Source organism: Chiroxiphia lanceolata, chromosome 5 (assembly GCF_009829145.1).
Source record: "Chiroxiphia lanceolata isolate bChiLan1 chromosome 5, bChiLan1.pri, whole genome shotgun sequence".
Lineage (NCBI taxonomy): Eukaryota > Metazoa > Chordata > Aves > Passeriformes > Pipridae > Chiroxiphia > Chiroxiphia lanceolata.
In genome coordinates, this window is record NC_045641.1 from 45,469,815 (window position 1) to 45,495,172 (window position 25,358).

At 40.7% G+C, this 25,358-nt stretch overlaps 1 protein-coding gene across 7 annotated transcripts in view; it reads left to right on the forward strand.

Annotated features, from left to right (window-relative positions):
- Window positions 1-4,809: 4,809 nt before the first annotated feature.
- CRADD (CASP2 and RIPK1 domain containing adaptor with death domain) overlaps window positions 4,810-25,358 on the forward strand; it is an 82,550-nt gene continuing 62,001 nt past the window's right edge. The window contains exons 1-3 of one of the 7 annotated variants that reach the window (XM_032689015.1): window positions 5,143-5,247; window positions 7,311-7,551; window positions 8,080-8,385. In XM_032689015.1, the coding sequence (XP_032544906.1) occupies window positions 8,088-8,385 (298 nt within the window). In that variant the 5' untranslated portion in view covers window positions 5,143-5,247; window positions 7,311-7,551; window positions 8,080-8,087. Of the gene's footprint in view, window positions 4,897-5,142; window positions 5,248-5,281; window positions 6,607-6,633; window positions 7,552-8,079; window positions 8,386-25,358 lie in introns of those variants that run through there. The other 6 variants (XM_032689011.1, XM_032689014.1, XM_032689018.1 and 3 more) reach the window with 6 other exon arrangements.

The following is a 25,358-nucleotide window of genomic DNA, read 5'->3' on the forward strand; positions in this document are numbered from 1 at the left end:
GGCTGCTTCACTAGCCTGAATGCAGGCAGGTTTCATTTTGAAAGGGAACAAAATAGAGTAAGTGAAATTGTAGTTGAAGGGTTTGTCCAGTTCAAATTCTAAAAAATGGAAGATTACAAAAAGCAATAATTACTCTCCCCCTAAATAAAACCAACCTTCCAGTCTTTTATGTAAAATGCTAGAGAACCATTTCATATGCTGTAATTTGCGAACAAAATAAGTTGGTTTTGTGAAAAGGTTTCAGACTTGAATCTTAAATTCATTTTAGTTATTTGTCAATGTTTGATTTGCAGGCTAATTAGTGAATTTTCTTTGTTCTCACATTATTAAAATGGTGCTTTACATTTAAAAATAACTTCATAAGTCTGGAGTAAATAATAATAAGAGACTTGTAATATTTCATCTATCTCCTCAAAGCATTTTTAAATTAAAAATAAACAAAGAACTACATTAATTCATGTATTTAAAGAAAATGGACTAAAAATTCTGAGACATCCTGAGTCATGTTTGGCAAATATTAATTGCAAGTTTTTTATTACAATTCATTGGAGATATTATTTTTCTGGAATGTATGCAAACATTTTGCATTTGATGCCTGTTTCTTTTTTATAACTACTTGTCACTCAACTTTTTGCTACAGATTATTTATATCAAAGTAAACAGCATTAAGAATTCACTGCAGTACTGCTAATAAACACTTATTTTTATTATTGAAACAAATGTAAATGTATAGACGCTACAGGGTCACTTTAAACCTGGTTTAAGATATTTTAAAACTTTCTGTGCTATATTTTACCTACATGCTGGGCATGCCTTTTAATAAAATAATACTTTTAAGGAAGTTCATGATGTGTCACCTATTTTGTTTTCATTCTTCTCTTTGAACTGCATTTAATTTAAAGCCTTTATTGTTTAAATGAATGGAAATCATGGAGTATCAGAATAATTAAGCAGCAGCCCAGCTGGTCCCCTTCAGTGATGCACTTCAGTCCTGCCCATCATCTTTTCTTAGGAATGATAAGGAATTATTTTTGGAGTAGCAAATGCCACCTGAAGAGTGACACCCCCTCCCAGCCCACCACCTAATGTCCTCAAACCCTGCCAGCACCCAGCACAGCACGCCTAAATTTTGGTCTACAGTTTGGGCAAACTTTCCATACCAAAACCTTCCCTTCCTTGGCACCAGCTTGTTTGGTGACTGGCACAGGAGACCTGGATGTTGGCATTACAGACACCCACGCCTGCAAAGGGGAGTGAAACTGGGACCAGGGTGAGGAGAAAGAGGGAGGAAGGGAAGGGATGGGATTATTGTCTGGGACAGCAGCAGACAGCAATGGCTTGCAAGACCCTCATCTTACCTGAAGACCACCAAGTTTGGCCCACCCTGACAAATATTTTAACACTGTTTTTGCGATACATCACATAAGAAATCTTTTCTGTGCTCTTCTTTCTAAAAATGACAGGCAAGCACACAATAAGTTTCTTTTTTCCCATCTTAATTTCTGAGGTTTTGTGAGAGATTTAACCAATTAGACGTGTTTTTAATAAACAAATTTAGAGGCTCATATTTTTTCTTTTGTCCTTAAAGCTGGAATGCTGTCCTACAGACAATTGAAAACAGCATAATCCTAATAGATTAAATCTGCTTGCACTAGTTTTAAAAACATATTTAGACTCTTGTTATCAGCAGAAACCAACTAGTCCGTAGAGAACAAAGAAAATACATACATGCTTGAATACAGCTTGACTAATTAGCATAAACCATTTGAAAAAATCTCATTATACTACTACAAAGTTTCTAAAAAGATTTGGCACTTAAAAGTGAGCTTTAAAAAAGTATGTAGTAATTGTAAAAATCTGCCATTATGACCTGGAATATCCCACATGTAAAGAGAAGAGATACTGGATAGCTTGGTTCCCACAGATTTGGACCTTGTGACCCTGAATTCAGCAGTCTTTAAAGCCGATGACCGCTGGTGACCCCTCAGTCTGCAGGACCAGACAGAACAAGGTTTTAAGTCTAAAGTCTGGATGATGGCGATGTGCAGGATTGACCATGAGATTTGCGCCAGTTAGTGGGATACTGAATTGACACCAAACTGGCTCAAATAGATATAAAAATATGTATAAATAATAATATAAAATATGTATTTTATCGTATACACACATACATGTGTGTGTATATATATACACATACATATATATATATTACGCATACATATATATATATAATTAATTTTTTTTTGTCCCTAAACTGGAATAGAACCAAATCACCTATCTGAAGTTTTGTTGAACTTGGACCGGAACTGAACTGGGAGAACTTTGTGAGGGCTGAACCCAAATGGAACTGAAATAAAGAGCTTAAGGGCTTCTCTCCTTGGACTTAAAGTATTACCTGTGCGCATTCTTATCCTGTAACTGTAGTATACAATCAACAGCTGGGTTGCATTGCTAAAGATGAACCCAAAACACTAGTAGCACATTCACAGTTTCTGCTAAGTAAATTTGCAGCACTGGTTGTTAATTAGTGGAAGAAAAAGGAACACCACATTTCCGCTTAATCAGACTTGGACTTCTGCTGCTGTCCTCTTCCTTCCTAGGCTTATCTGTTCCTTCTTTGTATCTCTGTTCAGACTGCAAGCAAAGGGAGACTAAATGTTGATGAATAACTGCTATAATTTACTGGAGTGAAATCTGGAGCTGCTCTGTGTATATGCATATGTTTTGCTAATTTTCTAAGTCTTTCTTGGACAGTATAAAATAAATAATCTTAATTGCCTCAACTAGCAAAAGATATAGTAAATGCAAGTGATGTAATTGCTGTCCTAATTTTCTATTTTAAATGCAGGACACATTATCTGCTATTACATGCAGCTGTCAGGATTGCAATGATGTGATTCTGTGAAGTCTCCAAGCTTGGTCACTCCAATTCCAGATAAAATACAGTTCCTTAGATCATGACTGGAAAAAAAAAAAAAAAAAAGCAAAGCTGACGGAAGTACAAGAAGCCAAGAAGGAAACTTTCAGTAGGTGTGTACTGCTGTGCTGAGAAACAATCATAGAGATGGTGCTGCTCTGTGCTGTTTACAAATATTTTCTCACAACTACTAGTACAGACTATCCATGACAAGAAAATTTAAAACCACCTCAGTTGTACTTTGGCTACAATAGCAGCATACTTCTGGTCTCAGAGTTACCGAAGATGACTTACTTGTGTGGTTTCCAGTATTGTCAAGGTCATGGTAAATATGTTAATGCACCTCTCTGAAACAACCCATAGGAGTATTTAAATTCTTTATGTCTGTGTTCCTAGAAGACTAACAGGTGTGCCTGAGACAAAAAAAAACACTTACCATGGTTTACTAGATGTATTGGAATAAGAATTTACAAGCAATTTAACCCCCTGTATCAAATTATTGCTGGAAAATAATAGTAAATACAAGTGTTATGTCAATCAAACAAACACTATTTTAAAAGGCCAAGCAAGTAGTATCTCTGCAGAAGCTAGCCACACAATAAATGTATATATTTTTTAAAACATTTCTTAAAACTTTGATTTTAGACTGACTTACATTGTGTTCACATAAATTCTCAACTTTGGTGTCAGACACCGGAAAATCAAAGGAAAAAGATTAAGCTTTCTCAGAGTGACTGCAATATCTCTATGTAAAGACTTGTAGATAAATACCATGTTAAGGATATGCAGTATGTGAGCTCTACTTTTTGCTCATATTTTCTATGGCAAGTATTTCCTGGGTACAGTATCTAGGAAAAAGCACATAAAGTTCTCCTAACTAACTTCCAAATACCTTAATCTGTACAATTACTCTAAACTGAGTGTACAATAAGATTCACACAGTGTCAACGGCAGCTGCAGCCACCACCTTTTCCTGCTTTTCCAGAGGGTAGGCATTAGCATGCTGTGCAGACTACAGCTTGCTCGCTGTGGTTGCCTATAGCTTCAAGGTAGCGCGTTCCAGCACTGCAGGATCTTTTTTTTTTTTTCTTTCATCGCTATTGCGGTCCCAACATGAAAGAAAAAGGGCTGACACCACTCAATCCCGTGTAAACCTGACACCTATGTAAAGATGGAAAAAAGTTCTTCCATGGGTATGTGACAGAAGCGATACCGCCTCATTTTCATAGCTCTGTGAATCATAGTCTTCTCTCTTCTACCATATTTTGGTTCCAGATATTCATATAAAATGATGTGAATTCAATAATACTGTATTCAGTAATCAATAAAACGACAAGATTAATAAAATGACCAGAATGTGCATAGCACTGCGGTAGACACAGGCTGGCACTCACTTTAGTAAACGGTTTTTCATCTATCAAAGTTTTCTTCATTTTTAGGCTGCTCAGATGAAAGTAATGAAGCCAATAGGTATAGTATTCCATATAATACTTCTCTGTGTTTGATATGACGATACAGCACCGGGACTTAGCGCAACGCTTGCAAATAGGAACCAATATTCCTAGAGAGTAACGGCATCAGCTGTTTCTAATGCCATTAAAACTCCAATGTCGTAATTTCTGATTTAATTTTGGATACAACCCCTCCAGTCGCTGAACACCCCCACCACCCAGACGCTGAGAGCGCAGCAGGTCCTCTGAACTCCTGGAAAGGGGCCCCTTTCGCGGAGACCCCCCGCCGCGGCACCGGGCAACGGCGGGCAACGGCGGGACCCCCCAGCCGGCGCCAGGGCCGCCCGCACCGCCGGGCTCCCAGCGCGCTGCCCACAGCTGACATGGCGGCGGGCGGCGGCCGCCCCTCCTCGGCCGGCCCGGCAGGGCGGCGGCGGCGGCTTCCGGCGGAGCGCGCTCGCCTTCCCCGCAGATGGTGCTGCCCGCGCAGGCTCCGCGCCGCCCGGGTAGTTCCCGCGCTGCCCTCGCGTAAGTAGGGGAGGGGGACGGCGGCTCGTTCGCCCAGGTGCTGCCCTGCCCTGCCCGGCCCTGCCCAGCCTGGCTCGGCTCGGCTCGGCTGCCCCCGCCAGCCACCCCGGGCGCTGCGCAGGGGGAAGCGGGAGAGCGCTGCCGAGGAGCCGTTCGGGTGGCGCCCCGGGGCCGAGGCAGGGGCCGGGCTTCCGCGGGGCGGTTCCGGGCCGCCTCCGCTGCCGCAGCCGGTGCCGGAGGAAAGGCCGGAGGGCCGCTGCTGGTGGCGGGGGCTCGGGGTCAGGGTGCCGGCAACCAAGCCCTGGCTGTTGCCAGGAGCAGCAGCGTCGAGACCTCAGCTGCGGGGAAGGAGTTAAAAGCAAAACCTGATTTTTTTAATGATGTATTTTTAACCCGTAGGCATGCTGTGAATAGCTAGAATCACTCGTGGGTTAGGCAGGGGAGACCTTATCCTCAGCTAAGCAGGCGTATGGGAACGCACGTGGGAGTCATGAGCAGCCCGTTGCAGTTGGTGTTAGGGAAAACGCCGAAGTTTTTGTAGCCAAGATGTGAATGTGCCCTTTTTAGAATCAGAAGGGGCTTTTATCAAAGTTTTATCTCCTTCATGGACAGATTCTGTGTCGATTTGAAAACAATGCAGACCGCATTGTGTTGGTGTGGTGATGAATCAGGGACTGTGCACATTCAGCAGGGACATGGACTACGTTTCTTAAGAATTTGGCTTACAATGGAAAAGATCAATTTTCAGAAGTATCTGGAAAGGGTTTGAGCCATGTCTTTTTTTGGGTCAATGGACATCTCATCTTTTTCATTTTCCATGGAATTAGTACACAAAATTTAGTTCAGAGCTTACTTTGCATCCCTAGATATAGCCTGTGATTAAAATGAATTTAAATTAATTCTGTGTTGCACTAAGCTCTGTCCCAACACTGTAAACACAAAAAAAGAAGTACTTAATCTTTAAAAAGACCTTAGAAAGCAGTACACCCCATCCTGGAAGTTTATTAGGACAATGCCAGGACTTTAAAACCTCAGTTGTGTGCACTCTGCAGTCAGCAAGATTCCTCCTTCAGATTCATGGCTTGATAGGCATTTTTCAGCAGCCAGAGGTGCGAACTGAGATGGTTGGTAAGAGCTTGTTTTTGAAAAGTGTTGGCTACTTTGGTCATGAAGAAGAGGAACTCATCAAGTGCTGCACAGTGACTGGAGAACTCAGTGATTCTCATCCAGTGCATGGGCGAGGAGGCTGCTGGATGGGGACTCTCGGTGGCTTGTGCAGAATGTGAAGCACAAGAGTTTTGTAGCATCTGAAAGAGTTTTTTGCCTGGGTTGAGATAACACCCTCAGAGCTGCTGCTGGATGTCTGTCTTGAACTCTGCAAGTGTATTGTGAGCTCAAGGGCATTCCAGAAGGGAGAAGCGATGGGATTTACTGCCTGAATTTTTGTCCAGAGATACCTTCCAGTAGTGTAAATGTACTATGTGTTGGAGACCAGAGTCTTCAGCTTCACCTCTCCAAAATTAGCCTCCTAACATCAAGTGCGGAAATCCAGTTCTTTCTTGCCTGCTCTTTTTCCTGCTCCTTCCTTGCAGTATTGTCTCAGTCCCTGATGGAGTTTGATGTTTGAGCTATGCTTAGCAAATTAGCATTTCTTAAAGACATGGGCTGGGATAGCCGTTATTTGATTCCCACATGATCCCTAGACACAAGGTAAGCACCTTGAAATTCACTTCAGTATATGAGAAATGCACCGAGTAACCCAGGAAGGTCCTCTGGGAAAGTGCCTTCCAGCAGTGCTTTTAGCTCTCAGTGGAAGCATTTTCGGAAAGTGGCTTTATCAGAGGATGTCACAGACAGGGTTTTCCAGTCTCTCTCTCTCATGGTGCTATGCCCTTGCATTCTGACCAAGGTGCCATTTGCATGCCGATATGTTTTGTTGGTTGCCTGCCCTAGATTTTAACAACCAGGTCAACCAAAACCTCTGATGGGGCCCTGGGAGTCACTAGGCACCTCTGACGATAAAAAGACTTCAGCAGGATTCATACAAAAGCTTTGAAAATTCCTGTCTCGCCTTGTATCCTCAAGCTGAATGAAGTAGAGTTTCTGCTGTTCAAACAGCAGCTTCTAGTTTAATTATTAGAAACTCTCTTGCGGTAATCACAACACCTACTGCAGTTTTTTGACTTCATTATTTAGTAATGAGAAAGTATCTCATTGTATTGTCCTGTCACTTTCCTTTTCAAGTATCATTAATGGCCCTAAGGATATGTTTGTCGTTAAGGATTAGACTAGACGTCTTGAGTTGGTTCATAGGTCTGATATAGACTCCTGTCATGGTCTTGGGTCTCTGGTCCTTGACTCTTGTTCTGTAGAGTGACTATAAAATGCATCTTTTTTGGCTTTTGTCTCATCAGAGTGTTAGTCAAGTAAAATGGAAGCTGGCAAAGGGCATCTGATTGCTTACTGTGAACACATTAGAAGGGAGGGAGAAGAGCTTCTTAAGCTAAAGAACAATTTTGGCAGAAAAAATGCCTATAAATGGAAGGTGGATAAATTTGAGATGGAAATTTGAAGAAAGTTTCTCATCATCAGATCAGTCAAGCTCCAGAGCACTACTCCAGGATGATTTGGGGGGAGAAAAACCTGGTGCATAAGGTGCGTTTCTACCCCTTCTAAACTTAAAATGCAGGCCAAAGCTACCTCCTGCTGTCCCTGCTGCTGCTGCCTGGCTGTGGTGCATCTACCAGTCCTGCTGCTGCCTTTGTAATTATATCAGTTGTCAGTTGTGACATCTCTTTAACTTTTGGGGTTAGAGTCTCTTAAGGACTGGCAAGTGCTCTAGCTGCCTTTAATGTGGACCTTAACCAGTTAGTGAGCAGGATTACGTGGCGTGGGTTTCACTCCAGCAAAGGACTTGGCTTCACAATGCCAAAGGTTCTGTTCTTGTCTAATATTTCCCAGAAATGGCTGCATTTTACCTTGTGAGACAGTGAAATCTGAGCAGAAAGATGATAGGGATCATTAACAGTTTGCCCAGGCTGGTGATTCTGAATTTGTAATTCTTTCTGAAGGTTGACAGGTGTCAGAACATCTCTTCTGAATGTTCAAACATCACTTCTGGATGTTAAAAGTCGCAGTGTTTTAATCTTTATACGTTTCCTTACTCCTTGTCTCACACTCTAGGTTACCAGATGGATGCCAGAGATAAGCAGCTTTTACGCTCCCTGCGCATTGAGCTCTGCACAGAGGTGCTGGTGGATGGACTTGTTATTCAGTATCTCTTCCAAGAAGGGATTCTTACAGACAGTCATGTACAAGAAATAAAAGCCCAAACCACCAGTCAGAGGAAAACTATGATGCTCCTTGATATTCTCCCCACCAGAGGACCCAAAGCTTTTGAAGTGTTCTTGGATTCCTTACAGGAGTTCCCATGGGTTAAAGACAAGCTGATGATGAAGCGTAAGGAAATGACAGTACAAGGTCCTTCAGGTAAGGCCAGGATTGTTGTTGCTGGTATTTTGAAGGTTGGTATTTTGATTGTTGTTGCTGATATTGTTCTCAAGCCATGATTTTAAAAGTATTGAATGTACCAGTAATTTCAAGTTATGCATCGTGATACCAAGAAGAGGGAACAGCCTAAATTTCCTGGAAGCCAGGCAAATATTGCCAGGAAATATTGCAAAGTTAGGGGCATGAGCAGGGCTGAGTTTCAGGAGACAAGGAGATAGCAGGAGGGGCTGCCTTGGGTGAGGCTGGAGTATAGGAGAACCCATAATCCATTACCTCAACGAGAGTGGACTATAAAAAGTAGTTTTGACTGGCTGCAGAACAGTCTCTTTACCATCCGTATCTGATTATTGTATGGTTTATGTATGTTTTACAGTGATTTGTTTCTGGGTCATTTATACTGACAGAGTTTTTTTTTACTTTTATTATGATTTTGATGTAATTTTGATTTAGTACCAGGTACGAATTTAGATTTATTTAGTTTATTATATTTACTGGAGTACAAATATCTAGGATCATTACTTCCAAAATTACTAGCCATTGCTTATTTTTAAAACAAATGTAGGAGCTAACTGATTTAGTGGGTCTTAAATGATCTTATTTAGTAAAATCTCTGGCATTTAAATGTACTTCTAAAATTAGTTTTATGGACTTGATGTTTGTTCAGAAGTGATTTCTTTACCAATCCATGCATGGAATTGGCTAAGCTGTTTTGAAGTCAAGACAACTGCTTAAAATTCACATTTCTTGTCCGAGATTCTGGCAGCATGCACTGGCTGCTAACCTCATGTTACCAGTGAGATAGTGAAATAGTCCTCAGTTGGGAACATCCTTTCCAGGCAGTCTGATTAATCTTTCTCCAAGTCCTCCACCCCCTGCTCTACCCCCACTTGAGTTTGGTCATACATATTTTGATGCACATGACTTGTGATTTTTCCAGTGTCAGTGTGCTTTGTGTGAGACTGAAAGCCTGTGAAGATGGGTGACTAAGACCTGTTGACCATCATGTGCACCTGCATCTCAGCTGCACGTTCAAAAATGTTTTGTCAAGATCTGCTGGACAAATCTGAGATTATCTTACTTTAGGACATTTTTAATGGAATATTGTGACAGCTGTCTTCCTGATGGTCTCTGTGGAGGTTGCTGTGTGTGTGCTTGGAAATGAGTAAATATTTCAAAGTTGGGAAACAAATATGCTATGCTGCCTACAGGGGAAAACACTTCAAGTTCTCATCACAGTGCAAACAAAGGCATTGAATCTGTTGGAAAAGGCCTTGCTCAGACCAAATCCTGAGCTAATGCTCTTTATCTGCCTTACAAAACAGCCTCTTCCTTGGATAATTGCTGCTTAAGCTGTTGAATAATTCTTACAGTTCCAGAAACACACAGCCATCAAGTGTTTTACTGGAAAAATTGTTACCGATTTTTGTTGTTCTTGTTTTATGGGTTGCTTGTTCCCATCGTTTGTTGACTAAGGTGTTGGATTTAAGCATATCAAGTTCTTTGGTTTCGAGTGGGCTGATTCTACTTGATAATCCTATTGCCAAATTTTGTGTGTAAATTAGAAAAGACTTCCAGATTAGCTCAAAGGCTCCTGTTATTTTTATTGTGGCAATACAGAACGGGATAAGAGGCAGATTTTGTAGGCATGTTCTTTAGAAACCAAGGAAAGAGAGCAACATCTGTGCCCTAATAAGTGCTGACTGCACCCTGGAATGAATTGGAAACTATGGGGCATCATCGGCTCTGATTATATGCAAGAAAATGTGCTTTGGGATAAAAGCTTTGCTTTGCATTCTAACAACAAAGTTGGAAGCTTTTGTCTTGGCAGAGTACATGAGCATATGCTTAGCCTTAAGCATGGAAAAAGCCATTGGTTCTAATAAAACTATAAGCATATTTAAAATTAAATGTGTTCTCTAGTGCCTTGCTAGATAACTTCTGCCTTATTGGAACTGTTCTTATACATGATTATTTGACAATGGCAATTTGTTTTAAAGAATCTGTTTGTGGTGAAAAGAGCCTCCCCCATACACACTACCTTTTTTCAGATCCTAAAACTTTTAAAATTGGTTTTATGGCCCCAGTTTTTTAAATTTATTTTTTTTAAATCATATATACTATGGAAACTGAATGCTTGCTGTTCACTTGTTTATGCTTAATTAAAATTCTGTTAACTGAAGTAAAATATCCTCAGTTTTTACAGATCCTTTGCAGAACTAAAGACTGGTAGCAAGTTGGTCCTTGAAGGAAGGTTTTATTTTGGTCTTTCATTTCACAGTGGTTACATGGAGGATTTTTAAAGTCAGTGACTAAGTAGACTATTAGATTTGTCTGAACCTAAAACTGGCATGTGTACAGTGATTTTCCTGTGTAGGTCTTTGGGTTATTTTGCATTTTGTTCAAAGAGATCAGGCTTTCTATCTTTGCTTCAACAGAGAAGTATATTTTGTTGGTTGCTAGTTAAAAAAAAAAAGTCACAACTGTAATTATTTAGAAACTTTCAATTTATTTTCTTCCCCTAGTTAAAATCAAACCTAAACCAACAAACCAAACAAACAAAACAAACAGCAATTTCAGAAGGTCAGGAAAAAAAATGTTTTGTTTTGTTGTATAAATATGATCTGGTGAACCGAGCAGCTACAAAATGGAAGCCAAAGTCTGAGACCTAAGCAAGATACTGCCACTGACTCATCATGAGTCTTTGAGCAAATTCTTTCAAGGCAGTGGATTTACTGATTCGCAAGTTGTGTAACTTGGTGTAATGTTCATGGAACAGCATAGGGTGGAACTGTAAATTGGCTCAGGATTCAAACCCAGTTTGGCTGCTTGCAAATAAATGAACTCTAAAACCACTGATATCCTGAGTTTTATTGCTCAGTGTCTGTTGACTTAAAAATAATAGTTCTGTATACTGTTATCTGTTGTAGTTTCAAGGAACACAAAAGACCTTGATCTTGCAGAGCACGAGGAATACTTTTTCTATGAGAATCAGGAGGGGGATGTGCAGGCAGGTAGGACCACTTGCATCTGTATAACTGCAGCAGAGAGATCCAGGATTCCTTCACCTTGTTTGTTTACTTACGGCACAAGACAGCCTATTGCCTACGGTCACCTTTCTCCTCTCTCCTGTGGACCTGACAGATGACCAGAGCTTTAGGGAAGCCTTATCATAAGGTGGGGAAAGCATTGTTGTAATATCCCAAAATCCCAAGAAGGAAATTCAAAGTCATGTGCTTTTGAAGGTAAATATTTATAACTTTAATTGATTTAAAGATATCTTTCTTGCTTGTGTGATAAAACAGTTCGCCTTGTGCAGAGTGGCATTGCAAGACTTAATCATTATGAACATCAACAACAGCATGCGTTCCTGGTTTTGAAGATCAAAACTCCTGCCATAGTAAGAGTTAACAAAAGTAATGTGGGTCTGTTTCATTGGGAAAAGACTATTCTGTTTTTTCTGCCCTAGTTTGGATAACTTTATGCCTTTGTCAGGAACATAAATCTTCAGTATAGTCTTATAATTCCTACAAAAAAACTACAGCTGTTGGCAGTAGAATTCCCTTCTTTCTAGGAACAGAAAACAGTTACCCAATATTTTTTACACTGAATTAAAAAAATATATGAGCTTTGATGGCATTTGTTTATCAGAATTTTTCTAATCTCTGTCCACTTGGGAATTTCTTGGTCCAAGTATTAAATTTCTCTCCATAATACATGTGCTATAAAATAATTTACTTCTAAAAGTGTTAGTATTGCACTTCTTTGTAGTATAGATGATTTCTCCATTCCACAGAAAATCACAGCATACTGAGAAAGAAAAAAGTCTGAGATATGGCATTTGCCAGAGGAATCCTGGAGCAGCTGCTGTTATCTGGCAAATGTTAGTGAATTTAGGGCACAGAGTTACACGGAATTACCATGGGAAAGCTGTACTCTCACAACTAAGCAGAGGATATTTTCTAATGCACGATTTTGTTGTTGTGGTACCTAGTCAACGTTAAGGTCCCGTTAGACTTGGGTGAGGTTTTTTGATTTGAACAGATTTTAGTGTGGTTGAGGTTTTTCCCTGGATGTGTGGAGAGTATGCGTTCTCATATAGCTATATAAAGCTTCATGTTGTGTAACGCTTTGGATGAAGCATGCAAATAGAAAACAAAGCAAAACATGTACTTATGCTGAGAAAGCCAGACAGCCTTCCATCCCCTCCCAGCTTTCACAAAGTCCTTTTTCCACAGCTGGATTGTGGGTTTCTAAGAATTTGGATTCGAATGCAAAAGCATTAGGACATGGGAAATTTTAGTATGTCTTTCTGCCTTTTGTTGGCTGCTTCCTGCCGTCTTCCTGTCCTGCTTCCTCTCCCATCTAATGCGGTGAGGAAACAGCCTGATCTCTTGCCTTTTCCATTTGGATGTCAGATAGGAGAGCAGCTGAAATGGTGGACACAAGATAGTGGGGTTTTTCTTTCTTTTCTTTCCCTCCCCTCTCTTGTACAGTCCAGTGGCAGAAGGGGGAGTTTACTCCCATGTATGTCTGAAGGGATGGGCTTAGCAGCCTTGGCTATGCTGGGTTGACCTGGAGATGAAGAAATGCCCTTGCACCACATCTTAATGCCTGGAGGCTATAGAAAATGTTATCTGGAGAGATTCAAAGGCATCCTGGTAGGAGAATTTCCCAAACTCTTTTCCACATTCCCATCTCCCCTGAAAATCGGGTGTTACATTTACAGCTTTGGCTGTGTTCCTGACCGCAGTGCACAGACTGAAGTCTGGCATTAAAGGTTTGTGCAGATACTCAATATTAACAGTATGCATCATGACATCATGACATGGACAAGTAATCAACTTCCTTGGTTCTATGGAGCATTCTGTGTATTTATTTTAGTTAGTTGTGTGTATGGATGTAAGATTTTCTTTTCTTTTTTTTTTTTCTTTTTTTTTTTTTTTTTACAGTTTAAGGAGTATTTGCTTGCTTTCTTTTTTGCTTTTTTGCTGTGTTAAAAGCAGCTGTCTTTATGCTGGTTACATGCTATGTTTTCACTTTGAGAAGCCTAAATCTTAGGCATCACTGTTAGGAGCTATACTGTTTCCAGCCTCAAACAATTTCTCTCAGGTAATTTAATGGAAAGATAAACCCATATTTGGTGTCATCCTCAGTAACATGTATATGTAAGGCTAATAATAATGTAGATTTAATAAAATGTGTAGACCCTGGAGGCTGGAGGGGAGGACTGAGGTCTGGCAAGAGAGGTGTTTAGACCAGCCGTGCCTGATCAACTACTCTTAACCAGTGCCACAAAGAGGAAGCAGTGGGTAATTGGGATTGAATACTCCCTGCGGTAGGAAGTGAAGACATCCATCTGCTGACCAGACCCGATGACTTCCAAAGCTTGCTTCTTTCCCAGGAACTGGATCCAGGACATCACAGTGGTTGCCAAGACCTGGCCAATCGTCAGACTTTGCTACTCTCTCATGTGGGCAGTAATAACACTTCAGCAGATTAAGGATGACTATGGGGCTCAGTGGTTCCATGTGAAGGGATGGAGCCCCAGCAGTTCTCCATCCTTCCAGTCAAGAGGAAAAACCTGGGCAGGGGTGGATGCATCCTGCATATTCACACATGTCTGTGCACCTGCTGTTCTAACAGCACTTTGGACTCCATGACCACGGGACAGTTTTCAAGAAATGGGGACTGCTAGGAACAAATGGGATCAACTCAACAGTGTGGGGGAAAAGTGTCTTTATCAGCAGGTATTCTGGTATGAAGTGGAAGTCTGCATGGCTGCAGCACTGCAATATCATTGGATTTGCAGAGATGCAGCGGGATAGTTCACACAACCACAGTGCCACAGTGCATGGCCTCTTAGGTTCTTAGACAAGGATGTCATTGCAGCCTTTTCAAAGGAGTGTCATGAATGCCAGAGCTGTGCTATTGCCTGGGCAATAGGCTGGTCAAAAGCCTGGATTAGGATCAAAAGGGAGCTCATTAAGAGAGACATTGTGGTGGCATCTTTAGTAGGGCTTCCCGATCAAAAGGGTGTAGAGCCTGTAGAAAGGAAGGTAGCAGTTTTCCAGTACCTACAAAGAGGATATCAAGGTAAGACAGGGATAGGCTCTGCACAGCAGTGCATGATGGGAAGATAAGAGGTGAAGCATGTTAGTTGAAATGGGAGGTTCTGACTCATTATAGAGAGTTTTCATCATAAGGGTAGTCAAGAAGTGGAGCAAGGACCCAGAGAGTTTGATTAGTCTTCAGCCGTAGAGGTTTTCAAGACCTGGCTGATCGCAGAGATCATCCTGCTTTTAACAGAAGGTTGGACATGAGACCTCCTGAGGTCTCTTGCAAGTCAAATTTCCCTATGATCCTATGAAGTCCTGTTTAAAGAGTGCTTCTTTTGGAAGTCCTGGTTCTCAGCGAAACTGACAGCTCTGGTGTCTGCTGTAATGTGACACAGTATGGCAATCCAGGAGACTTCTGGAATGCAGAAGGTAATATCTTGATGAATTTCCTGGATGAGTAGTGTAAGGGAAGTACTCTACTGGCCATGCTACTCACAAACAACACCTGTTTAGGGATGTATTTGTTAACATAGTCTTGACCGCAGTTACCATACAGTGCTCAAGTTTAAGGCAGAGAAGAGAGAAAAACAAGTAGAAGTGTAAAGATCCCAGACTTTAGGCTGTTCATGGAACTGGTTGATGGTACAGTGTAGGAGAGTTCTGAAGGACAAAAGCATCTAGGAGACCTGACTGAGCCTCAAGGAAAACCTCTTCAAAGCACAAAAATGGTCCATTCCTATGTGCAGGAAAAGTAACAAACGTGGCAGGAAGCCAGCTCAGCTGAAGTCCCAGCCTAGCTCAAATTCAAAGAGGAATTGTCTAGGAGGTGGAAGTGATGACAGGCTATCCAGGAGTAATATAAAAGCATTCTGTGGACTTTTAGGAATAGAGTTCTGAAGGGCAAAGCTCATTTGAGTTTGGAGCCGTTCAAAGATAAGAAGGACAAGTTGGGCTTCTACAGGTACATTGGCAGTGGAAGGAAGACTAAGGTAACCACTGAAGAAGGGCACAGAAAATGTTGGGTCTTCATATGCAAAGTCTGCTTTCAGTTGGCCCTGATCTCTGTGTCTAATACTGGAATTTGGGTGAGGGAGATGCTGTTTATAGTAGAATCGAGTTCAGAACTACCCAACTGGACATACAAAAATCCGTGGAGCTGGACAGGATGTTTCTGAGAGTGTTGAGGGAGCCAGACTATGTCTTTGAGAGGCTGTTTTCTGTCATGTTTGGTAGGCTGTGGTAAGCCAAATGCAATAAAGTGACTAGGAACAGCTAGGTTGGGTATACCACACATGAATCAAGCTTAACCAACTTGATTCTTGCCTTCTACAATAAAATGGCTGTCTCTGTGGATGATAGCAGCAGATTTTGTTTAATTGATTTCAACAAGGCTTTCAGCACAGTCTCAATGGGATTCTTGTGGCTAGCTGGGAAAGTATGGACTGAATGGGTGAACTGCACAGTGGTTGAAAGAAAGGTTGGACCACCAGTCTTAAAGGATGTCCGTCTAACTGGTGGCTAATTAGGAGTCATGTTCCTCAGGGCTGACAGTGGGATCAATTTTGTTTAGCCTCTTTGTCAGTGACCTGGGTGACAGGAGGGACTGTATCTTCAGGAAATTTGTAGGTGAATTAACTTTGCTCACTTGTCAGTTTGCGTTCTGTGACCTTCTGAATGGTGCCTAAAACAGGAGGGCAGGATGACTCCAGGCCCTGGGGGTAATTTAACACAGGAGAGTGGGACTGCCTCTCAGAGGGATCCCTGCAAGCAGGATGAATGGACCACCAAGAACCTCATGACATTCAGGAGAAGGAATTGTGAAGTCCTGCACCTAGGATACAAAATTCCCACAAAATAACACAGGATGGGCACCGACTGTCCAGCTGCAAATCTGCAAAAACGAAGCTGGATGTCTTGATAGACGGCAAGTATGATGATGAAGACTAACCACACACAAGATTGCAAAAACAAGAGAAAAGCCAGCAGGCAGACTAAGGGAAGTGATTATTCCCCTGTACTTGGTACTAGAAGGCTGTATTTAAAATACTGTGTCTAGCTTTATGCCACCAGTACAAGGGAAAGATTGACAAACTAAAGAGTCCTGTGGAGCATCACTGAAGTGGTTAATTTAACATAAACTACAGGGAAAGCAGTTGAAACAATTGAGTTTGTTCTTGGAAAAGGCCAAGTAGACTCAGAAAACATGGAGTCAGACACTTCCTATGGATGTGCTGCAAAAGAAAAAGAAATGGCAGCCACAAGTTGTAGTGAGGAAAAGTCTGATTTAATATAATTTGAAAGTTTCACAGGACAGGTTAAGCACTGGACACAAGAGTTTGCAGACCAAGTTGCGTTGCCCAAAGAGGCTCCATCCCAGATCCTTAAAGACAGTCAACACTCAACAGTACAGGATTTTGAGGAACCTGATCAGACTTGGAAACTGGCCTTACTTTGAGCAGGAGGTTGGACTAGATGACCATCTGAAAATGTTTGTTGAATTATTTTTTTTTTCCTTACATGGGGAAAATCTGTTGTCTTTCATAAATTAAGTCTATGAATTCTATTGAACAAAAAACCAACCAATCAAGCAGACAACATGTTCACCTTAACTTACCTGTTGGGGAGGCTGCATAGCCACCCAAAGTCAGTAAAAAGTCAGTAAAAACATTAAGTAGTGTCTCTCAGTGAAAGTCTGACTCTAGTGAAGTCAGAGGCCAGACTCCTGTTGACCAGAGCAAGCTGGTGAAGGAATGGGTGCTATGCTGTCTTCCCTGCACCAACATGGCAGCATGTCTTGACCTTCAAAGAAAAATAATTTCCACAGCTGGAAAGCTATTACTAGTTCAGACTACGCACTCCTTTTGCCTGTAAACTGAGAATATCAGCAGTGGTGTGACTTACTTCTCACCAGGAAATGTCACTTGTATGGCAAAGGTCAGGGTTCCTCCAGGATACAGTTAATTATGCATGGTTACTATATCATGAAGCACTCCCTGCACTGCCATGCGCAACTAAGTTTTCATTCTAGATCTGTTCACAGTCATATGTGTGTTTATGAGAATGAGGACTAGAGCACCCAAGTATCACTGGTTACCTCAGAGTGATATGGTTTATCTTGGTAGAAGATTTATTGTTTTGTATACAAGACTTTTAAAGCCAATTTTTATCTATTTGGCAATTGTCTGTGTAAACAAAAAACCAGTCTTGTTGCTTCTTTTCCACACTAAACCATTGTTCTGGTATTCTGTCAGATTTTCTTTTAAGTTTTCTTCTTGTTCTTGCTTTATCTGTGAATAGAAATGTTGATACTAATTAGTGGCCCTTATGGCCCATAGATATACACTAATACATGCTCCAGAGTAAATGAGAAAATTTGTAACTGAGTAATTAATTCTTGTAAATGAGAAAGCCTGATATGTTGGCAAGGAGTTGTACATGTCCTTCGACAGACACTTCTGCTGTGAAGTGAAGCTTCAGTATTTCTTCCAATTTACATTTAGAGAAGGAGCAGATTTGATTTATGCTATAGGGTTTTTGTGTGCAGGAAGTAAGCGTTAATGCACTGGATCAAGATGAATAAATTGACATTAGTGCACCATTTCTTCTGGCAGCCTTCTTAATCTTAGTGTTTCACCACCTTGCCTGGGATTTTCAAAAGTACTCGTAGTTAACACAAGTTCACTCAACCCTTCTCCCATCAAGGTCAAGGGTAAGCTCCCATTGGCTTTAAAGAAGGTAATTTTAGTCCTGTGCAGATGCTTTGGAAAGTCTAACCTTTCATTTGTAATTAACAATATGTTGAGTTCCTTAACAAACAGCCTGTTTCAGGTTTTGGATCTTTCTAATAAAGTAAGTGCTAGGGTTGAGTGAAAGGATTTTACATAGGTAAAGGGCTGACTAAGCCCCTTGCCAGCCCTTAGGGTCTCTGGCTGGCTCTGGTGGCAGGTAGCCTTTCTCCACAGAGAGGCTGTGCTGCCTTTAAGCAGGGACATACAAATCCTCAGCAAAGTAATAGTTGAGAAAGAAAAGCTGGAATGAAAAGGAAAACCAGTACTTTCGAGTACTTCTATGTGAAGAAAGTATTTATTTAAATATGGTTTTATTTACTGTAGGCCATGGTGTTGTTTGCTCAGCTTTTCCAAGTGACATGTTCTTTATTCTTACTCCTCTTCCATTTAATTAAGACGTCATGTAGTTCTCTGTGATCCAGTTCTGCTACATCCCACATGAGATTAGTTTGGTCTTCATATTCGTGGAGGATTGCTGCAATTAGGGTTGCAAAACACTCTCATCATCCCCTCAGTTCACGTACTCATGGTGGATCTGATGGGTTCACCTACAAAGTGCTTGTTCTAAAAGCAACATCAGGCTATGGCTAGAAATGCTAGCTGGCTGTTTGCAATAGAAATTAACTCAGGATTCTTGGGGCATTCCTCTTGCAGGCACCAGGATCCAAAATGGAAAGCCTTAAATCTTTCCTCAGCAAGCTGCTGGTTGTGCCTTCAGCCAGGTCCCCAGGCAGCGCAGCTCCAGTCGGAGCTTCCTGGGCACTTCAAAACCTGCTCTGGGCAGGTCCCAGGCTCCTGTCTCTCAACAGTGCCGAGAGCACTCACGGCACCTCACGCCTGGTGTTGGGACACGCGGCCAGGCGTTTCTCCAGCAATTCCACCCATGGGGCCGAATCCTGTGGGTGTTTGCAGAACACACCTGTCAGATGGGGCTGCGTCCCTGCCAGCAACTGGCAGTGAGGTGCAGCTCTTTGCATGGAATACTGTAATATTAATAGGACCCAACAGTGTAACTGAAGGATGCCACCTTGTGACTTCCCTAATAAGCACATATCATTTATATAAGCAATGCCCCCACAGCTGTGCTTATAAATATTTGGTGGAGATGTAACTCCAAGAGAGAGCTCATGTCTTGAAGTTTTACTTGAATAAGGTCCTTTTCAGTAGTAGAAAGAAATATATCTAAGTCCTAGAAGAGGGCTTGAGTTGCTCTCCTCGTTTCACCTGGGCTAACTGCAGCAACTTCTTAATTAGCGCACTGGCCTTTGTGAATCCCTTTCCTAATGCCCCTAACTTTCCCCAGAAATTGTGCACACATTTTAGGAAAATAATTTGGACCTGTTCTGGGGAAAGGGGATTGATGATAAACCTGGGTCTCTACCTTTCACCTTAGTGGAGTAGAATTGACCCTGTAACCAAGAGTCTTGTTTTCATTTATCACTATTTGTATGTTTCATTTATCGTAGTTCTCATATATGACAATGTTAAATGTATCTTTAAGTTGTTCAACTAAGTCCAACCCTCCTTCTCCTATAGAGAGGATAGAGACATACACTTCACTTGTCTCTTTAAAGTTGTTACCTATGTTAGGGATTGTTCAGCTTCCACTATGACCAATGGATAAAGTATAGAAGAAGAAATGAGAAATACCTGTTTAGCACAAATGTTTATTGTTTATTAAAAGGCTGTTACCATGCTTCTGTTTAGATAAAATAAACTTGGCCAGCTCCTGGCATGGCACTGCATTGACCTGATATCTTGCATAAGACAAAGTCTGAATCTCCAGAAGGCAATAGTCATCCTACATGCTATCCGTATCCCAATTAGTGGAAACATATGCATTGCTAAAATTTAATTGGAACAGCTAGTTTAAGAGGTCTGAGCTAATATATTTTTATTGTCAAACTCAACCTGCAAACGTTTGTGTGACTGTATGCTTGTTAGCATGCTTATTGGCCTCAGTTGGATTATTTGCTCCAAGTTTACTTTCATTATCCACAGGATTGATCTATAATGTATATATAAACAGAGTCTGTAGGAGGAAAAACAACTATGTTTCCACTGAAAGATGCACAGGGAGTCCAGGGGGATATTACAGAGTTGTATGTATCTTGTTTGGGTTCTGTTAGCATTTTTCTTTTGTTTTGCAATTTGCCACCTACAGTAGTGTAAAGAATAAACATCAAGTCAATTTAGAGAAAAAGCGAATCTCAGTAGGGTGGTGCCTTTCTATTCAGACTAACATCAGGAAGAATTGGAGTGTAAACTCTACTGTTTACTTGAGTTTCATGCTCTAGCCTCCTGCATGACAAGATGTTTTCCTGGCTAATGCTGATTAGAGGCATTCTTAGTGTGATTATATGTCCACTGCAGTGTTCCTTTTGCTATTGGTATGTGCACCGTTTCACAAAATTCTTGGCATACCAGGCTCTGGTTTAGAAGATTTCTCCCTGTTTTTTGTTTTGTTTTGTTTTTTCTCATGAGCCAGATATGAAGGGAACTGTGAGTTATTGCCTTGAATTTATGATTTAACAGCTTTTTTTCTCACTGCTCAGTAGCCCATGGACTTGGTAAAATTCCTCCTGTATCACTGAGTGTTTTTGTTGCTAGGGATTATGTTCTGATTAAAAAAGCAGTGTGCTGGGTTTTCCTCCTCTTGTTCTGCATGCACAAATGTACTGCTGCTTTCCATTGAAAACTTCTTTGGCAAGTGCTGAAATCACTTAGGGACTTTAGGAAAACAATCTTGATAATTATAGCAATAGTAATCCCATTAAATTCTCTGTAACTCTTCTGTAATCACCTGTAAATGTTAGGAAAGGCAGAACTAACTTTTTGCTTTGGTGTATAAGCCTTTTACATTGGTCTTAGATTGTGTGTACTTGTTAGTGTCTAGCCCTGCTGGTAGTGTCCCCCAGGATAAAGTTCACCATTGTACACTTCATCTTGGTTTTTCAGCTTCAGCATTCTTTTGTTAAATACTATCAAATATTGAGTAGCTTTTATCTGTAAAGCTCCAGAGGTCTAAGGTAACGAAATATAAAGGATGACCATGTCTTAATACTACTTTCATGCCAACTGATTCCTCCTGGTAGGAATCGAGGCTTGTGAATTACTTGTGCAATCATCATTACTAGTGCTTCTTGTGCTGAATAATATACTGTCCAGTTAAAATTGCAAACCCTCCCATTTATGTACAGACAGATGCTATTTTTTATGTGTTGTCCTTACCTTGTAGATTCATTCTAGGAAACTTGTCATCATGTCAGCAACACTGTCTGAGATATGCATATCCAGACAAGTCTAGAGCTCTTCAGACTTCATCACTGTCTTGCATTACTGCCCATGGGTAAATTATGAACTCCTTCTACACAGGGCTGGAGAATACAGAAGTCCTGGAATGGGGGATCTAAAAACTTTAATTAATTAATTAATCATGGAACATCAAAGCAGCACAAAGTCCCAAAGCATGCCTATTCCTGGTGGGGAGAGGTAGATGGTAAGAGATTTTGTACTGCCAGGCATTAATTAGCCTTCTGATTTGGCACCAGCTAACATTTGTACACCTCTAGGGTTTGCACTGATAAACAAAGTGCTTTTCTCCTGTTCTATGCCATAAGTGTGGCTTTTTGCTTTTTTTTATTGCTCAGTTCCTGTTAACTGTACAAGCTGTTGCCACAGCCCTTTTTCCTCCCATAGAGCTATGACTATTTAGTTACTCAGACTGCTAATTTAATCTGGTACATCAAGAAAATGTTGTCATATTAAAAATAAAGAGCTACTCTCTGAATAGATTAAGTCCTTTGCTTTATTGAGTAAACTAATGTGGGATTAAAATCCCACAGATATAAAATCTGGGTATAAAATCCCCCAGAAAGGCACTTATGATCCTATATCCCTTCCATGTGCTCCCAACTGTAAGTGGCCCCCTTTCTCCTTATCTCGTTCCAGTCATGTCTGCACCACAACTTCTGAGGCTTCTCCCCATTCTGGATAGATTTTTCCTTCTCAGTTTACTATTTTCATATGCATAACCATTTTACAGATCATTCAACATTATAACACATAGTTGATTTAATTCTGGTATACAAAGCAAATTGGTCATACATACCAGAGAAAAGTTTAATATAATTTCTGTGAATAAAATGAATGTCACTGTAGTACATCTTTAAACATCTAAAAGCAAAGTTATTACTTGGGCCTTTTACTACGATTCCGTGTTCTGCCTTCATCAGGATATTTGGAGTGAGTACATTATTACTTCATATCCTTTCTTACCAGCTTCTGAGTCCAGTGGTATCACAAGATTAAAAAAATGTTGTTAGCACATAGAATATATAAAGTATGAAGAACTGTGTGCTTTGCCTCACATGGGGAACTGCTGTGAGTTATCTACATGCTTATTAGGAAATTACGAAGAAATTGGATATTGTGTTTCAATTTTTGGATATAATTTCTTCCTTGTGTTAAAAATTGTCAACACCAAAATGACAGAGAAGTATTCTCCTTCTACAGAAGCGTTCATCTTTCTTTTGCAGAGGTAACATTAATGCTTGCCAAGATGATCTTCTGTCTTTTCCAGGATGTTGTATATCTGTTATAAATTCTAATGTACAGTTGTGATTGCTGCTTTGTCCTTAAATCATTGCAGCTCTGTAGCAGATACCCACTGATTCCTGACCACAGCTGATGGGCTTACTCCTCATACTATGCTTTACAGATTTCCTCATCTTGGTTTGGAAAAAGGGACTTCTCAAAGATGGAATCCTATTTCTATCCTGTCCTATCCTCGTATAGCCCATGTTCCAGATCTGCCAGTGTTCTTTGCCTTGTGTTTGAGCTGTAGGGATGTGTAAGGCTTTGATTTTTTTTCCCGATCTGTGGGATGCATTATGTTATTAGTGATATTCCTTCCCCTGTAGCAGTCTTGCAGTTGCTCAGAAAACTTTCTTATGCATCAGGACTTAGCTGTAAAAAGAGAGATGCCTGAGATTTTGTTCATTTCTGTAATATAACCACTGGGATGAGAGATGATGAAAGGACAGCCATGCTGGGTCTGTCTTGCTAAATATACCCACTGTGTCAAGGAACTCACCGTTAGCTTTTACCAGGCTCTGTCAAACTGAATAGCCACAGTGCCACAAGAAGGAAGCCTGACTGGTGAAATCCCAACAGTGAGACAGGAACTCTTTCCACTCCATTTTGCTGTCCTGTCTCCAGACAAAGAGAAATGGTGTCAGAGATGCCTTGTTTTAAGCTTCCCTTTGGCCCTCTGTTTTTATATTTTTTGAGCACCTTGGCCCTCAAGCCTCTCTTTTCCTCGATAGTCATATGCAGTAATTTTCTTGATCTCCCCACATCTTGGCCTCTGACACCTGTCCCAGGTAGGAAATCCAGTGAGGACAGTGGTCTAGGAAAGAATAAGATGAGAGTAAACATTTAATCCCAGGGTTTGCAGTGACTGCCTTTTTAGGCATAGATTTTAGGACTTGGTATGATTTTTTCATTTGGCTGGAGGTAGCTAATCAAAATTCTGTCTTTTCACACCACAGTCATAACTGTTTTCATGCAAAGTGATAATACATATGTGAACAAAGTGTATATGCCATGTCTGGAACACCAAAATTAATTACCTCAGATGTAGAGGCAGAAGACAGTCACTCAAAACAAGGTATGATTTCAGATTAAGATATGGGAAATGTGCTGTTATATAGTCTCCCTCAACCATTCCAGATTTATAAAATAAATATTGGCATCTGCATGCCAAGGTGGTTGGTGCTTTAGGAATGCCAAAGAGGATGTAGCAATTTGACAGAACTACGACCAATTCTACACTTGTTTTTGCCTACAGGTTATAAGAAAGTGATGAGAGCTGTTCTCAGCTTTGAGTAGGTCACCCTTTTTGGTAGCTTGAATTCAGAATGTGTATACATATCTAAGAAGTTTATTTCCTATGGGAAAGGAATATGTTTTAGTAGCTGAAATTAGGTTGTTCAAGAGAATCTGGCAGACTCTGATTCTCTTACTGTGTGGTGTACTCAAGCTGGCTGGTGAATCTTTGACTATGGCGAGAAAAACAGCTGAATCTGTTGCTGTTCCTGGTGTTTTGTAATGGGGAAATCTGCATTAACTGAATGATATTTAGTACTGAAGAAAGCTAATGGCTTGTCTTTAGAATTGTTTTATATAATTCACTTTTTGCCCTCCTTACAAGTTGGATATGTTTTGCTTTAGGCAACACCCAGCTGAGCTGAGTCTTCTCAGAAAAGTGTCTTGCACTTTAAACAAGCAGTACGTAGCAGCTGGAGCTTTGCCCCAGTGTGTGTGTGTGTTACATTTATACTGTAAGATGCACCAGAATTTAATTTCGGGGTAGTTTTCTTCGTGACTAAAGCCAGAGGAAAAGCTGAAGTTTGCGTCTTGTCTACAGCTGTTTATGGAGTTTCAATTAATCTTCAAAGCTCAGTAATTGGTGTAGTTTCATTGCAAAGTCTTGAAATGGAACTTTAAAGGATCATTTCCGTTTGAAGATAAAGCCAGATAAAGAGTCCTTTGTGCTACAAGTTGAAGATTTATGTTTTGGGTTGTTTTTGTTGTTGTTGTTGTTTTTTCTGAACACAAATGAATTCTTCTACTATCAGGAAGACTAAGGAAAAGGTTGCTTTTTATGTATGAAGTCCTGTCCATTTTGTGTTTTCTTATCAAATTTCTTAGTAGTTCTTTTTTTCTTTCGGACCATAAGAAATACGAACCACAGGTAGAAGATACCTTTTTATCAAACTTTTCGGTAAACAAACAAACTTCTGTGAATTAGGCAGTGCTGTCTTTCTGTCACTCCTTTGTCTTTCCATGATGTTTTTCTGCTTTTTGTTCTTACGGTGATGGACAAGTTATTATATACATCTCAAGATGAAAGTGCTAGTTTTCAGGTCTGCTCTGTGGCCTCCCCTAAGGAATATGCAGGGGAAATCTGAACTTCAGACCAGTTAGTGTTAGGTAACATCTCAGAGCAGAAACATCTCACATTCCCACCAGGCACTGGGACTAGAGGGAGAGCTCTTGTTAAGATGGACATAGCTCTTAGGCTTTTTAAAGGCTAGCCATGATA